Raw genomic sequence first — 17290 nt, forward strand, 5'->3', positions numbered from 1 at the left:
GGTCCTAAACTCTTGATTCCAAGTTTTAGTCCATTTCTTAGGCTGTCATTATTGCAAATACTCATATATTTATAATGTCTCTATTAAACAAACTTCCAATTTATATTGGCAGAACATGTACTCAGAATGATTTTCTAAGTAGGGATGTTTGATTTGTTTTAATTCAAGTTGACTGATCCCAAAGAACCAACAGCATGTAATGCCAAGAGAGTTTACTAGGATAAGAGCGTAATCTGTTACACTAGGGTGGATTTTTGTCCACAGAAAAGTATATTGTGTAATCTGAGCTCAGTTCCTTCATCTGCAAATTAGAGGTAACATCATCTACCCACACCTCAAAGCATTGATGTGAGGACTAAATGATATAATGAAGACATATTAGTGTTACTAAGGATTGGCAGCTAATGCTGATGTAGTAGCATACACCTGACATGTTCAGGAGTGCCATAGGCTACAGAAGTGAATTTATTAGGTAAACAAAGCCTATTACCCTTCACCATTTTCATTTTGGCTATTTTTCATGGAACTTTTCCTAAAACATGCTATATGTAAATGTGCTGTATTCTTCCCTGTGTTCTGAGACAAAGCACACTAATGAAACATGCTAAACATTACTTAGCCTGTATTTCATGACTCAGGGTTATCATCATCACGATCACTTAATAAAATGTATAGTGGTATATTGAAACTAGAATTTTTCAGATACTTACAGCTCTTTACTAATACAGTATTCTAAATGGCCTCAGGTGATTATGCTTTTTATTGCCAGATATACTTTATCTCTTGTTCTTCATACATATAATTTTTTCTGAATCATTTGATAGTAAGTTTCAGATATTATGATTATTTACCTTTAAACATCTTAATATATATTTTCTAAGAATAAGGACATTCTCTTATAAAACCATAATGCAATAATCAAATTCAGGAAATTTTTTTAAAAATATATTTTATTGATTTTTCATAGAGAAGATGGGAGAGAGAGAGAGAGAGAGAGAGAGAGAGAGAGTTAGAAACATCGATGAGAGAGAAACATCGATCAGCTGCCTCCTGCACACCCCCTATTGGGGATGTGCCCGCAACCAAGGTACATGCCCTTGACTGGAATTGAACCTGGGACCCTTCAGTCCACAGGCTGACTTCTATCCACCAAGCCAAACCGGCTAGGGCAGTGGTCGGCAAATTGCAGCTCGGCAAACCGCAGCTCGCAAGCCACAGCTCGCAAGCCACATGCGGCTCTTTGGCCCCTTGAGCGTGGCTCTTTCACAAAATGCCGGCTCTTCCACAAAAATGCCGGCTCTTCCACAAAATACCGACTTTTGCGCATGGGCCATAAACTTTCAATCGCACTGTATGTGCGCACCCGCATGTGGTATTTTGTGGAAAAGCCACACTGAAGGAACCAAAGAGCCACATGTGGCTCACGAGCCACGGTTTGCCGACCATGGGGTTAGGGCAAATTCAGGAAATTTAACATTAATACATTATTATCTAATTTATAGTCTATTTTCAAATTTTGCCAGTTTACCCAATAATATTCTATAATGGACTTTATTTCTCATTGATTTGGGATTTAATTCATGATCACTCATTTTAGTTAGTGTCATTTCTACTTTCTTAAAGTTGGTTTTTTGTTTATTTATTGTTTTTCTGTCCTCCTCACTACTATCTGATTCATATTCACCTAACCTTCTAATGGTGTTTCTTTTTTTTTCTTTTTTTTTTTAATTGGTTTCAGAGAGGGAGAGAGAGAAACATCAATGACGAGAAAGAGAATCATTGATCAGCTACCTCCTGCATGCCCCACACTAGGCATTGAGCCCACAACCCTGGCATGTGCCCTAACAGGGAATCAAACTGTGATCTCCTGGTTCATAGGTTGACGCTCATCCACTGAGCCACATCAGCAAGGCAGAAGTGGTGTTTCTTGACTTTAGAAATATAATAAATTTGGCTGTTAGCAAAATACTACCTATCCTAATCATTGAAGCCATATCTAAAATTCAACTTTGTGGAAAAACTTTTATGTTTTCCTAGTTTTAACTAAAAGACAGTAATTTTGCCCTATTTTTTCTTTACATAGTAAATGCAGTCAAGCTTGACAAATTATTGGATTACATATTTATAGTATACTAGAGGCCCGGTGCATGAAAATCACAGTCCAGGAGCCCTCGGGGGATGTCCAACTGCCACAGAGGCAGGAGAGGCTCCCACCACCACCACTGAGCTCGCCAGCCGTGAGCCTGACTTCTGGCTGAGCGGCGCTCGCCCTATGGGAGCTCACTGACCACCAGGGGGCAGCTCCTGCATTGAACATCTGCCCCCTGGTGGTCAATGCACGTCATAGTGACCGGTCGTTTCGCCGTTTGGCCAATTTGCATATTAGCCTTTTATTCTATAGGAAGGATATCATAGTCTTAATTGGATATTCTTAGTGTTGGGGTAGGGAGTTTTATGTTTAAAGCAACTTAAATTCACACTGAAATTGTTTAAATTTCACCACATCAGTATTTTTGCTTATGCTCCAGTGCTTTTTTGCTTTAAGCTAAATTTAAGGAAGAATAATCATTTGTAAAAGAACACTAAAGCCCTGGCTGGTTTGGCTCAGTGGATAGAGCATCAGCCTGCGGACTGAGGGGTCCCAGGTTCGATTCTGGTCAAGGGCACATGCCTGGGTTGCTGGCTTGATCCCCAGTAGGGGGCGTGCAGGAGGCAGCCAATCAGTGATTCTTTCTCATCATTGATGTTTCTCTCTCTCTCTCCCTCTCCCTTGCTCTCTGAAATCAATAAAAATACATATTTAAAAAAATAAAAGAACACTAAAACATGCCATTTAAGGGCCTATAAAATTAAATTCATATATCCCAGATATGCATCGAGTTTTAACATATGTAAAGATACATATAGAGCTTTAGTTACTGTGATATCTTATAAATCCTATATTTTTATTTCCAGTGTGTACCATATTTAATTGCTATGGGCACAGACCCAGAACCTGCTATGCGGAACAAGGCTGATCAGCAGCTTGTGGAAATAGACAAAAAATATGCTGGATTCATTCATGTATGTATTTTTAAATTGCATAACCTAAATTTAAACATCTTTCTTTAGTAAATCATTTATTTGGTGACTGTCCTGCCCATATTCTTATTAGAATAAAATATTTTGCTTAGTACTTACTTAAACATGCAACCAAGTTTGTCCCCCCAAGGCGTTTATTCTGATTTAAAATTAGTTCTTAAGGTTGAGTTAGAGGTGATAGTGCAACAGGCACACTGGCATGCATGGGTTCTGGTTCTTATTGTTTGACCTTGAGAGTAATGGTTTTTCTGGGACTCGACTTTTTCTTCTGTAAAACTGGAGGCCCGGTGCACGAAATTCGTGCACTGGGGGGTGGGGGTCCCTCAGCCCAGCCTGCCCCCTCTCACAGTCCGGGAGCCCTCAGTGGATGTCCTACTGACGGCTTAAAGGAGCGGGCCTAAGCCACAGACTGGCAGCAGAGGCTCGGAGCAGGCACCCCGTGTGTGTGTGTGTGTGTGTGTGTGTGTGTGTGTGTGTGTGTGTGTCTGTCTGTGTGTCTCTCCCCACTGGGGGCCTGCCCCCAGCCGCACCATGTAGGCTCGGAGCAATTGCCCCGTGTGTGTGTGTGTGTGTGTGTGTGTCCACTGGGGCCTGCCCTCAGCCACACCACGTAGGCTCAGAGCAGTTGCCGTGTGTGTGTGTGTGTGTGTGTGTGTGTGTGTGTGTGTCCGCTGGGGGCCTGCCTCCAGCCACGTCGGAAGCTTGGAGCAGGCACCCCATACGTGTGTGTGTGTGTCCACTGGGGGCCTGCCCCCAGCCACACCGTGGAGGCTTGGAGCAGGTGCCCCTCTGTGTTGATCTCTCAGGTTCCTGGCTGCGCCTGTGTGTTGTTCTCTCCCTTGAGCGGCGGCCAGTGCAGGCTGGAAGCTTGGCTTCCTCCATCGCCAGGGGCAACCCAAGCCTCCAGCTCCATGGCCGCCGCCATCTTTGTTGGGTTAATTTCCATACTCGCCCTGATTGGCTGGTAGGTATAGCAGAGTGACACCAATTTGCATGTTTCTCTTATTAGTGTAGATGAGGGGATTTCAATGAATGGTATTTAATGTTCTTCCAATGTTGCATTCTATGATCTTACTATTTATATAAAACAAAACCAAATGATGGAGTTAGTCTCAGACTACAATGCTCAAAGTATATTTTTAATATTACTTTTGATTTCCATGACAAAAATGAGGCTTTTATTGATTTCAGATGAAAGCAGTGGCTGGTATGAAGATGTCTTACCAGGTACAACAGGCAATCAACACATGCCTAAAAGATCCTGTAAGGGGTTTCAGACAAGATGAGTCCTCTAGTGCTTTGTGTTCACACCTTTACTCCATGATCCGTGGAAACCGCCAACACAGACGAGCCTTTCTAATTTCTTTACTCAACCTCTTTGATGACACAGCAGTAAGCACGAAAACTTATTATTTTAATAAAATAAGTCTTATAAATTTTATTCCTAAAGTAGTCACCAGTTTTAAAATATTACAGTTTCAGTAAATAATAATGACTATGTTAAATGTGTGTGTTTTTTAGTCTTCTGTGTTAAATACAAGGTACACAGTCAAAATTGAACAGGAAATTTTGCGTGGGGAATAAATACAATGAGGAATAAAGTATAATTGTGTCTTCATAATGAGTGTCTTATAAACTTTGATAGCAGTTCCTTCAAGCATACCTTTAAATATATTTTTATTGATTTCAGAAAGGAAGGGAGAGTGAGATAGAAGCAAATAATTGATCAGCTGCCTCCTGCATGTCGCCTACTGGGGATCGAGCCCACAACCCAGGCATGTGCGCTGAGTGGGAACTGAACCGTGACCTCATGGTTCATAGGTTGACACTCCACCACTGAACTGCATCAGCCAGGGCAAAGCATACCTTTAATAAACTGTGTCACTAAACTATCATTTAGGGGGATAGATTAGATAGATTGTGTTAGATAGATAGATAGATGGATAGATAGATAGATAGATAGATAGATAGATAGATAGATAGATAGATAGATGAATAAATAAGTGAAATTTTACTTGTTTCTGTCAGATTCTAATGTTAGAATTACCATTCTAGGGTTTTGGCTGTTGAGATTCCCCTCTTGTTCAACTTTACTTCCTTAATGAAGAGCTCACATTTGTGTAAAAATAACTTGACCCTTTAGGCTATTGCACAGGTATTGTTGTCCAGAACCGTAAGCCAAGAAAACAGAACATTTTATCCTTTAAACTTACCTCGTACTTTATTCATTCACTATACACAAATATCTATTCACACCTGCTGTCTGGTAGCCATTGTACTAGGACATGAACATAAAGTAGTAAATAGAACAGATATGGTATGTGCCCACATAAAGTTTACAAAATAAATATTACAAACATATATTTCAGAAATAGTTATAATTTAATCACCACCACCATCATATCATCAGCATTAAGCTTTAATTTTCTGTGGGATATTGTGCTAAGAGTCCAAAATGATATGACAGTGCTCTTGCCAATAAGGGATCTTACTTCCAGTTAGGGAGATAGCACACAAAATAAAGGAAATAGATAATAGTTAAGGTTAGCATATCCTGAGTGGCAGGTGGTTGGTGTCAGTAATACTGCTCTATTCCTTTATCTCCTGAACTCCATTCCTGTGTGGTTTCATTGCCTTCTGTGTGCCATTGGCTTCTGTTCAGTCACCTTAGCATGTAAAGTGCTAAATCCAGCTCTTATCCTGCAGTGCTTTCTTATTACTACCTCCAACAAAGGATGTCCTAGGAGGAGTAAATTACTGAAGACTTAGGGAGATTAGATGCAATGGATTTACTATTTAAGGGAAGGGTAAAAACACGAATAAAGATACAAATACAAGAATATGTGGGAAACAATTAGTAGGTTGTTATTTGGAGCAGGAAGATCATAGTGAGACATGTTTATGGAAGATCTTATAGACAATGAAAGTGACAAAGAACATTTTAGCGTTGTGTTCACATTGGAGGTATTAATCTATTATGGCGACAGTAGGAAAGAAAAGAATAAACATTAGGAAAGAAAAAATCTAATGTGAGGAACGCAAATTTTTTTTTAGGCACACACGTTTTAACATTGTCTTCACTCTCAAGGTAATGAGTTAAACTGTTCTGATGTTCTGAAAGGAAAGAAACATTGTGAGGGAGGAATAAATAAGACTGAAAAGAATAGTCAAAGGTAACGAATATTTTTGTGGTGAGCATTTGAAAAAATAATAGGATTGTTGCTAAAAGCAATTTGAGAAGGAGGTGGTTTGAGAAGGACATAGAAAAGGAATAGTCAAAGAGCGTGGAGGAAAAACTAAGGAAGGGAAGGTGCCAGGAAGGAAAGGGTGAATAGGAATGTTCATGCTGCTAAGCAGGCCAGGAGAATGTGAAGTAAAAAGAGAGGGTGAGGGAGAGGGGCTATTTGGTGGGCAAAAACACTCAAGCAGTGAGGCCCAAAAGCATGATTTTCATTACAGAACAGTAGAGCAGATCTGGAAGGACCAGCTCAAGGCTATTCTTTGAAGAAATTTGGTTTTTGAAAGGAATGGGACTTATTTTATGGCCCAAGTTGAAGAATTTCTGAGTTCTTTTTAAAGGTTTATTCAGAGTAGTCCTGAACATTTTTCATTTTAGGAGGATAAATATATATAACAACATTAAAACCAATAGGTAAGGTGGGGTTCTATGTCTGCATCTCCCCAGTTAACATCTAAGTGTTGATACATATTTAAAAAACAAAAATAGAGCAAGAATCTCATGAACACCAATAGCAAGTGTATCCCATCTGTCCTGAGGGATTTTTGTTGTGCTATTGAGTTTTCTGCTGTTTGGATGACAGGATAGGGGAGATGGTAGGAGAGAATGTTTTTTATCACTTTTTTTTTTTAAGCTGTAAATGTTTTAAAGGAATTTATATGTTAACATGTCTTTCAGTTTATATTCTGTATGATCATGAATGCTGAAAGTCTCTCTTCTTTTTAAAGCAAACAGCTAGTAGTAACCATATTTTTTTTTCTTTAAGTTGTGCCCACCTCAGTTTCTCTAGTGTGAAACTAGTAGCACCGTCAGAAGGACTCTGATATTCTAAATTACATTTATGAAGGAAACTGTAGGTATTATGAGTACATGAACTGTGTGGAGTTTTTAACCCGCATATTAGTACTATAATTACCACTTACTGAAGGCAGAAACTGTGTGTAACTGATCTCCATATGGGTTAAGCTCTTAGAATCATAACGATAAATAATTATGAATTTATTCATTATATGTAATTTTTGATAATGTGGTATGGATTTATCATGAAAATCCCATATAGTCTATCTATATATATAAAAGGCTAAGTGACCGTCTGACTGACCAGTAGGTATAAAGCGCACTGACCACCAGGGAGCAGATGCTCAACGCAAGAGCTGCTGTGCTGTGGTGACTTGGCAGTGGTGTTTCTCGGATGACGCACCCCGGAACCAGAGAGGAGGGAGCCCGATTCCGGAGTGCATCACCTGAGAACCACCCTCTCACAATCCGGGACCCCTTGGGGGATGTCAGAGAGCCGGTTTCGGCCCAATCCCTGCAGGCCAGGCCAAGGGACCCCACCTGCTGGGGAACCCCCGCTCACCCTGCAGACGCCCATTGAGCCCTGGTGCTGCCCCAGGTCTAGCCAGCTGGGGAAGGACCACAGGAGGTTGACTCCAGGGCATGTCTGGCCAGTCTGGCCCAGTCCCGATGTGCCTGCCGCCTTCTAATTAATTTCCTTTCAATGTGCAGTAATCCGTGCACCAGGTCACTAGTAAGAATATCAAGGGAATTCCACTTGGGTGCCCTAAAAAATTTCACCTCTTCCCTTCTTGAAGTACTATGGTATAAGTCATGAACTCTCTTAAAATGGGAATAAGATTATTTTATAAAATCCATTTTCTGTCCCCCCCCCCACCCCCCCCACTGCATCCCCGCTCCCCACCACCCTCTTTCTCTGAAACATTAACTGAGATCGAAGTACCATGTAATACTTTTTCTAAAACAGCTTTTGGGATGGATTTCTAGATTATCCACTAAATGTGTACCTTTTCTTTTTTTAATTTACAGAAAACAGAAGTGAATATGCTCTTGTATATAGCAGACAATCTAGCCTGTTTTCCATACCAGACACAGGAAGAGCCATTGTTTATAATGCATCACATAGACATTACACTCTCCGTTTCTGGTAGTAACCTACTGCAGTCATTCAAGGAGGTAAGTTACATACATTGCTATTCTTCGTGTATGTGTCGAAGTGCTGGCATGCTATTTTCACTGTTTTGTTTCTCATTCTTTTTATTCTTTCACAGGTATATAAAGTCTTTCTAAATGAACTTACTGAAATCTGGGCAGTGCTTGAATTGGGGAGAGGAAGTGGGTTGCCATTTCATTTCTATTAAGAAACACCTAAAACCATCCCATTTCAGATCATTTAGTGGAATATATATACTTACCTGTATAGATGGATTGTTCAATGATGCCATCCATTCCACTCCTTTATTTCTCTCACTATAGTGTTTGGTGTCTTTTCATATATTCATTTAAACCCCATTGTATAGTACCTTGCTAGTCTATAAATCTGGTAATGCTGTAGATCACAAAAGTACCCTTGAAGAGATACAGATATAGATAGCTTACAAAGAAACATGGGACATGTATAATACTATCGATTTCCTTATCCTTGAACACCAGCATCATAATTAAGTTGGTATATTGTGTACCTAAAACTTTACTAAGTTTGTTATAAACCTTATACTTCTCTTTCTTGGTTTTTTAAGAGGAAATGTAATTAGCTTAATTATAAAAGCGCCTGTTGTAGCACTGGGCACAGAGTTGATACCCAGTAAATTTTTTATAAATTAATTGGAGTATTTTTATGGACCTGATGATACAAGTAGATCTCATTTTACAAAATCACATTGCTCAAAATTCAGCCTGGTCAAACTAGTGAATAAGGAAGATTATTTTAATACCTAAGGGTTAGAACTGTAGAACGTAGGCCCCACCCTGCTGAAACAGAGTCTTATGTTTTTAACAAAATCCCTAGGTGTTTAATATGCACATTGAAGTTGGAAAAGTTAATTTCCCAGGAACATTAACTATTGTGTTATCTTATTTTACTTACTATTGTGCAAATCTTATAAATGTTTCTCCTGTTTTATTTAACAGTTGCATTTTGAATAATTGCTTTGTAATCTAATATTTTCCCCCTCTTAAACCCAGATGACTTTTCTTTTTTTAAAGAGATAACAGTTTCATAAAATACAAAGAAACAATTTAAGTATTGAAGAAAAATTGTCTATTTCTGAAAAGGTTTTTTAAAATATGTTTTTATTGATTTTAGAGAGAGGAAGGGGGAGAGAGAAAAAAAAACTTTGATGGGCTGCCTCCTGCATGTTCCCTACTGGGGATCAAGCCCTGGGAATGTACCCTGACCAGGATCGAACTGGCAACTTTTTGGTGCATGGAACAATGCTCAACCAACTGAGCCACACTAGCCAGGGCATGGAAAAGTTCTTGAAAGGAAGACTTGAATAAAAGCTGGGGGCGTTCAAGCCTACTGTATTCACCCAGTTAAATTATAATTACTGCTTTTCTTCTATGTTGGTTCACTTATATACCAAATTCATACTTCTATAGCTAATTTATTTCATTACTTTCCTATAAGAAAATTGTTAACCTTTGAATGATATTTTAGAAGAAGTCTTTTTTTGTGGGGGAGTGTTGGAGGAGTGGATTATATATGATTTTATTAAGTCTTGGAACCTAGTATTTCTCCCAAGGGTTACACCTCCAGTCATTATGGAAAGGCAGAAGGTTTCAGTGTATACAATATTAATGTGGGGATGCCTTTTGAAGCTGTTGAATGTAGATATGTGTATTTGTTAGTGGTATTTTGTTTCGTTTTAAAAAAAAACAAACAATAATTTTCTTTTCTTTTTTTTTTCCAGTCTATGGTAAAAGACAAAAGGAAAGAGAGAAAACCTTCACCTAGTAAGGAAAATGAGTCAAGTGAGAGTGAAGAAGAAGTCTCCAGGCCTCGGAAGTCACGGAAACGTGTAGATTCAGATTCAGACTCAGATGCAGAAGATGATATAAATTCGGTGATGAAATGTTTGCCAGAAAATTCAGCTCCCTTAATTGAGTTTGCAAATGTTTCCCAGGGTATTTTATTGCTTCTCATGTTAAAACAACATTTGAAGAATCTCTGTGGATTTTCTGATAGGTAAGGTTACACATAAGCAGGGAGAGAAAAAACTTTGTTCAAATCATAAATTATGAAATCCAGTTTTGATTGCATGTTTATTTTAATATTAAAAATGCCCCTTTTTATGACTAGTATTTTGTTGTATAATATACCATAATTTGTTCAATCTATTATCAAATAGGAAAAACAATTACTTGGTAATATGCATATAAATTAAAGGACTTACTTTGTTGATTTCCTTAAAAAGGTCTTTTTTAAAAAAAATTTAAAAATATATATTTTAATTGATTTCAGAGAGGAAGGGAGAGGAAGAGGGAGAGGGAGATAGAAACATCAATGATGAGAGAGAATCATTGATCTGCTTCCTCCTGCATGCCCCCTACTGGGGATCAAGCCGCAACCCAGGCGTGTGCCCTTGGCTGGAATTGAACCTGGGACCCTTCGGTCCGCAGGCCGACACTCAATCCTCTGAACCAAACCAGCTAGGGCTCCTTAAAAACATCTTATTAGAGAATTACGCTAATCTTAAAATAGATTGCAAATTTAAGTTTTTAAAGAGCTATGAATGAAGAATAGATGTGGACCAACTAGACTAATCTCTAACAGAACCAAACAGTCTTTATTATTTTTCTTTATTGATTAAGGTATTACATATGTGTTTTTATCCCCCCCCATTGCCCCTCCCACGCCACCCCTCACTCATGCCCTCACCCCCATGGTGTCTGTGTCCATTGGTTAGGCTTATAGACATGCATACAAGTCCTTTGGTTGATCTCTTCCCCTTACCCCCACCCTCCCCTACCTTCCCTCAGAACCATACAATCTTTAATGCACTCTATAAAGTAAGAGAGAGAAAAGTACTATTTATTGTGAATGCCCTGTAATTATATTCACTATTAGTCATTGTAGGTATCTCTTTTCTGTCTGTACCCATGGAATTGTGGTCATTTCCCACATTCATTGCAACCTTACATTAGGAACCACAAAGTCATATGTTCATAGAGGACAGATGATAAAATGAGTTAAGTGGACCTGGAAAAATGTCAGAGGCAAACTGGAAAGAGCATGTTTCATCTAAAGGACTCAGATATTCATCAGCTTGTTACCACAGAAAAGAGTGGGCACAGTGTGGCCATAGCTTCCACTCTTTCAAAAGAAGTTATATAATCCAGATTTTTATGACAAGTATTTTGATGTTAAATATTGGCAGAGTAAATTAAACCTTATAAGGTATTGGGTCAGTGCTAAGGAGTTGAAAGATTTTTAATCAGAGTTGTTAATATGAAACAGGTTTGTAAACAATCCTTCTTGCTGCTGTGTAGGGAATAAATAGTGGGGGTGGGGCGCAAAAAGGTAGAAGGAGATAAACCAGTTGGGTGGTATTGAGTAATTATATTCAAACTCTTGTATAATCACAGTCATGGTATGAAGAAATAGACATGAGATACTGCTGTCATTTAAATGATGCCTCTATTCAAGACAAATACTGAGAGAAATAAGAGAATATTATTCTTTTTAATCTTTGCCTTTATGTATTTACTTCCCTTTTTAAAATTATATTTACTTTGTTCACTGGTTAAAATCTGTATGAGAAAAAGTTTACTAGTGAATAAACTTTAACTAGAAGCAATTTAAATGCAAATGCCTGAAAATGTTTTAGTTAATGGTTTGATTTTTCCCAAACAGTAAAATTCAGAAATATTCTCCATCTGAATCTGCAAAAGTATATGATAAAGCGATAAACCGAAAAACAGGAGTTCATTTTCATCCCAAACAAACACTGGACTTCCTGCGCAGTGATATGGCTAATTCCAAAATCACTGAAGATGTGAAGAGGAGTATAGTAAAACAGTATCTAGATGTGAGTAGTAAAACCAAAATGTATTTTCTTCCAATAATGGCTTTTATTTATTTATTTTTTGTTGTTAATCCTCACGCAAGGATATTTTTCCATTGACTTTTAGAGAGAGTGGAAGAGAGGGGGAAAAACAGGGAGAGAGAAACATCAATTAGTTGCCTCCCACACATTCCCTGACCAGGTCTGGGGATTGAGCCTGTAACTAAGGTACATGCCCTTGACTGGAATCAAACCTGGGACCCTTCAGTCTGAGAGCCGGTGCCCTATCCACTGAACCAAACTGGATAGGGCATTATTATCATTATTATTATTTTTTAGAAAGAGGAAGGGAGAGAGGAAAAGAAAAAGAGAAACATGGATTTGTTGTTTTACTTATTTATGCATTCATTTGTTGATTCTTGTATATGCCCTGACCGGGGATTGAACCCACAACCTTGGTGTATCGGGACAACACGCCAACTAACTGAGCTATCTGACCAAGGCAATAATGGCTTTTTTTTTTAGTACGTTTTGGGAGTTAGCTATGCTTAACATTGAAAGTAAGCTTCATGAACTGTCAAGATTATTTTTCTGTCTGGTTTTAAGGAGTTTCTATAAGCTTGCTTTCCCATTTCACACACTGTATCCTAATTACTTTTTCTTAGAAAATGCCAGCTTACCACTAATTTTATTTTGGTGAAAATGAAAGTTTTTAGGAAAAAGCCATGAGCATTTATGTATATTTTTTTAATTCAATGGATTATTATATGGTGTAAATTTTATAAAAAGAAAAATCATGAAAAGTCATCCTCCTACCCTCTTTAGCCATTCTGTTCCTCTTTATTCTGGCAGCCAGTATCACTACTTTTTCATGTGTTCTTACAGAAGTGTATATATATATATATATACATGTACGTTTGTGTATATTTTATTTATACTCACTTAATGAGTATGTGTGTGTTAAATGTGCTTTTAAATTGTCTTTAAGAATAGAAAAATTTATAGAGACTGAAAATATAGAATGGAGTTTACCAGGGCTGAGAGTAGGGAGTTATTGAATGGATACACTATGCGTTTCTGTTGCTGATAAAGTTTTGGAAATAATGGTGGTAATAGTTGCACAACAATATAATATAGTTATGCCAATGAATTAATTGATTAAAACTGTAAATTTTATGTTCTGTATATTTCACTACAATAAAAATGTTTTAATGTTTTTAGAGACTATTTTTAAAAATAAAGGTTTTGCTTTAATCTACTTAAAGCAGGTAGCTAAACATAACTAATAATGAAATTTTTTGACCAAGCATGAAACCTACACAACAGTTTTCATATTATTCATAGACTGTAATTCGTATACTCTAAAGTAGAAAATTATTTTAGTTTTCATTTAATATTCATCCTTTGCTTCCTCTAGTATCCTCTTGACTTGGCAGAGCACAAAGGGGGCAGAAAATTTTAAAATGTCTATCATTATTAATTAATCAGCTGGTTGCTTGATGAATTGGACCAGCATCAGCCACCTCTGACTTGTCCAAATATGGCCCTCTGCCTGTTTTTGTAAATAAAGTTTTATTGAAACAGCCATGCCCATTCATTTATGTATTGTCTATAGCTACTTTCACACTACGATGGCTGAGTTGTGTAGTTGTGAAAGAGACTATATGGCCTGCAAAGATGGAAATATGAAAATGCTTGCCAGCCCCAGACTTGGGCAATAGCTAAAATATATTTCCCCCACACCAAACTCGGCTATAGGGCCCATTTAGGAAAAGAAAATTTTAAGAAAACATTTAGTGATTTGACAGTCTTGTTTGAAATATTTACTTAAAATTCAAAATTAATACCTTATTTTTATAGTTCAAACTTCTCATGGAACATCTGGACCCTGACGAAGAGGAAGAAGAAGGGGAAGTGTCAGCTAGCACAAATGCTCGGAACAAAGCAATTACCTCGCTGCTTGGAGGAGGCAGCCCTAAAAATAATGCAGCAGCAGAGACAGAAGATGATGAAAGTGATGGGGAGGATAGAGGAGGAGGCACTTCAGGGGTGAGGCGGAGGAGGAGTCAACGTATTTCGCAGCGTATTACGTAAAATGATTTTTATGTGCTTATATATGTCAGTCTTTTAAATGTACACCAAGTAATGTAATACTTATGAGAGAAAACATTTTGTAGATAGGTTCTCTACTTACCATTTATACATCCTTTTGTAGAAAGTTTAAAGACAATAAAAAAAAACCAGAAATGAGATTTATTCAGCATAAAGGATTATTAATTTTTATTTGGATTGTATTAATGTGTGTTATCCTTTTTTATTGTTGCTAAGTTTTATGTAGCTTTATGGTTCATATGTATATATAATTTTATATATCAATAAGAGTAAAGACACGGGTACAAATTAAGAGTTTTATGGTTTTACAAGTATATGTTAACCCCTTGGCGCTGGCGGTCACGGTGCGTCTCATTGCCGGCAATGGAAGTGTGCTGGGAAATCCCAACTCCCGGCGTCAAGGGATTAAAAGCAATAAAAACAATAATTTTACTAAAATTATTTTGTATAACACTTGGTCTTTTTTCCCCCCTCCCAATGTTTTAGTCATTGAGAAGGTCAAAACGAAATTCAGACTCTACGGAGTTGGCAGCACAGATGAATGAAAGTGTTGACGTCATGGATGTCATCGCTATTTGCTGTCCAAAGTACAAAGATCGACCACAAATTGCAAGAGTAGTACAGAAAACCAGCAGTGGCTTCAGTGTTCAGTGGATGGCAGGCTCCTACAGCGGCTCCTGGACTGAGGCTAAGCGCCGCGATGGCCGCAAACTGGTGCCTTGGGTAGACACTATTAAAGAGTCAGACATTATTTACAAAAAAATTGCTCTAACGAGTGCTAATAAGCTGACTAATAAAGTTGTTCAGACTTTACGATCCCTGTATGCCGCCAAGGATGGGACTTCCAGCTAATGAATTTGTACATGCAGCCAAATTTACAGGAATTTTTTTAAAAGGCAGAAAAACTTGAAATATCAACATTCTGGCAAAAATAAAAATCAATTTTATGAAGAGTAAGAATGGAACCTGGGATGCAGGAACAAAAGAAGGAAATGTTGGGCAAACATTTTTGTGGGAGCTCCCTTCGCTGTTGTGCAGCAGAAACAGATTCTCAGTTCATTTTTACTCCCACTGTATTATAGTTTAACAAAAATTGTTTATATCTTGGAAAAACTTTCTGTTTAAAAAATAAACAAGTGAATGTTGGAAATTAGTCTGTTAATGTTCTTAATAAAGTGTTCTTGGAGTTTAACCTAGCAGCGGATGGCTTTCTTTAGCTTAGCCCAGTTTCCAGGGAAGCATTGTTTTTTCCAGGCTGTAAAATGGCAGAATCTCCTGGATATATAATTTATTCTGTTGAAAAAAAAGCATGCAGTATCTATGACCTATCTGCAGAAGGAGTTTTTGTAAATGTAGATTTTGATGTATTAGGTCACCCTGAAAACAATACAAGAAAAGGGATCCCCAGGCAATCTGGTGGAGCGAATACTGCAATAAATTTTTTTACTTCTCTTTGTTACTTGTCTGTTTCCATTTGAATTTCTTATTGTAAAGATCTGTTTAAATCCATTTATATTATTTTGCAGTCTTTTATGTAAAATTTATTATATCACTGGTTTTCAAAGCGAAACATAAAATATTGTTTATATAGTTTGTATAGGCTGACTTCTGAATGATTGGTATCTATTATTTTCATTCCCATAAGAGGGTGTAAACAATTAACTCCAGGGTTTTATTGTATCCTGCAATATTTAGTATTAACTATATATGATTTAGCACTGTGCCAAACACATTTTCAAGAGTACATTTTGATATAAAAAGAAACTATAGTTTATTCTTTGTATGCTTCAATTTCTTTCTAGAGATTTCATGGTGGTAATGTTTGTTTTTTTAAACTGAACTCTGGGACAAAACTAGGTTGGGTTTTTCACACATGGAATTTGTTTTATCAGCAAAATATTTGAAGTGGCTTATGAAGATAAGATTTATCAGAGAGTAAAATACCAGTTAAAAAATATGTAAGAACATAAAGTCCAGCATATAGAATACTGAAGAATAAAGATGTGGGTAAAAAAGCCAATTTTGAATGCCACGAACCTAACATGTAACCATGCCTGCTGTCATTTACTTATGAAAATTCTGCTGGTTAAATATTTTATCCCTATTTTCTAGATAAGGAAACTGAGGCTCAGAAGGATTCAGTAATTTGCTTGTATGTGTTATAATAGAGATTTAAATGTGGGGGTGGAGTAATCACATTCACTACTCCAAGCGAATTGAATATCAAGTGCAAAGGCGATGATCCTTGTTGAAAGGAAACCAGGATCTTCAAAATATATCTACTTGGGGATATATTTCAAGTGAGCATCAGGAACTAGGCACACAGTAGTAGTGAGGCTGTGTCATAGATGATGGTCACAGATGAATTGCTGTGCTTAAGAATTTTCCATATATTCTAAGCTACCGTATTTTAGCTATTAATATAAGCCAAATGTTGATATAACTCACAAGCCTTAACATCTAAATATACACACCAAAGTTTTCAGAAAGCAGATTTCTCAAATATAAGTTTTGGTATCTTAACACAAAATTAAGTTAGGGCTTTTGCTGTCAGATATACAAAATTGAACTTTCCAAGTATATTTGAGATTTACAAAGTTCAGTCTTACTCTATAGTTTGTTGATGTAGTAAGCCATATCTTTATGGATTGATACTGAAAAGAGAATGTTATATTTTATATAAAATTTTTCAAGTACCTTTTTATTAATATGAAAGTTTAGTGTGTTTTTATTTATTATTTTGACAAATAAATGGGTAATTAAGAATATTTATACCAAAATACAAATGTAGAAACAGAATTTAGTGACCTCTAGGGGAAGAAATTATGACATTTTGGAGACAAGTAATATATAGTTTACTCTGTTCAAATGTTGAGTGTTTCCATTGTTAGCAGGTAACGGAAGCACACAGACAATTTTTGATGACTATAGTCTATCATGAACACAGGTAAGTCAAAATGTTTTGTGCAATGTAGATTTTATACAGAGCAAGCGTATTCATCCTTTGCTCATTTAGGAAGTAAACTTAGCTAGTTCCACACACACCATTGTTAGT

At 37.2% G+C, this 17290-nt stretch overlaps 1 protein-coding gene across 5 annotated transcripts in view; it reads left to right on the forward strand.

Annotated features, from left to right (window-relative positions):
• Positions 1 to 15694, forward strand: part of NIPBL (NIPBL cohesin loading factor) — a 181763-nt gene extending 166069 nt beyond the window's left edge. For 4 of the 5 annotated variants that reach the window (XM_036308338.1, XM_036308342.1, XM_036308341.1 and 1 more), the window contains 7 exons: positions 2956 to 3063; positions 4273 to 4473; positions 8147 to 8293; positions 10030 to 10304; positions 11973 to 12147; positions 13984 to 14172; positions 14722 to 15694. In XM_036308338.1, the coding sequence (XP_036164231.1) occupies positions 2956 to 3063; positions 4273 to 4473; positions 8147 to 8293; positions 10030 to 10304; positions 11973 to 12147; positions 13984 to 14172; positions 14722 to 15087 (1461 nt within the window). In that variant the 3' untranslated portion in view covers positions 15088 to 15694. The remainder of the gene's footprint in view (positions 1 to 2955; positions 3064 to 4272; positions 4474 to 8146; positions 8294 to 10029; positions 10305 to 11972; positions 12148 to 13983; positions 14173 to 14721) is intronic. The other variant, XM_036308340.1, reaches the window with a different exon arrangement.
• Positions 15695 to 17290: the final 1596 nt, after the last annotated feature.

The sequence above is a fragment of the Myotis myotis genome, unplaced genomic scaffold (assembly GCF_014108235.1).
Source record: "Myotis myotis isolate mMyoMyo1 unplaced genomic scaffold, mMyoMyo1.p scaffold_m19_p_5, whole genome shotgun sequence".
Taxonomy (NCBI): Eukaryota; Metazoa; Chordata; class Mammalia; order Chiroptera; family Vespertilionidae; genus Myotis; species Myotis myotis.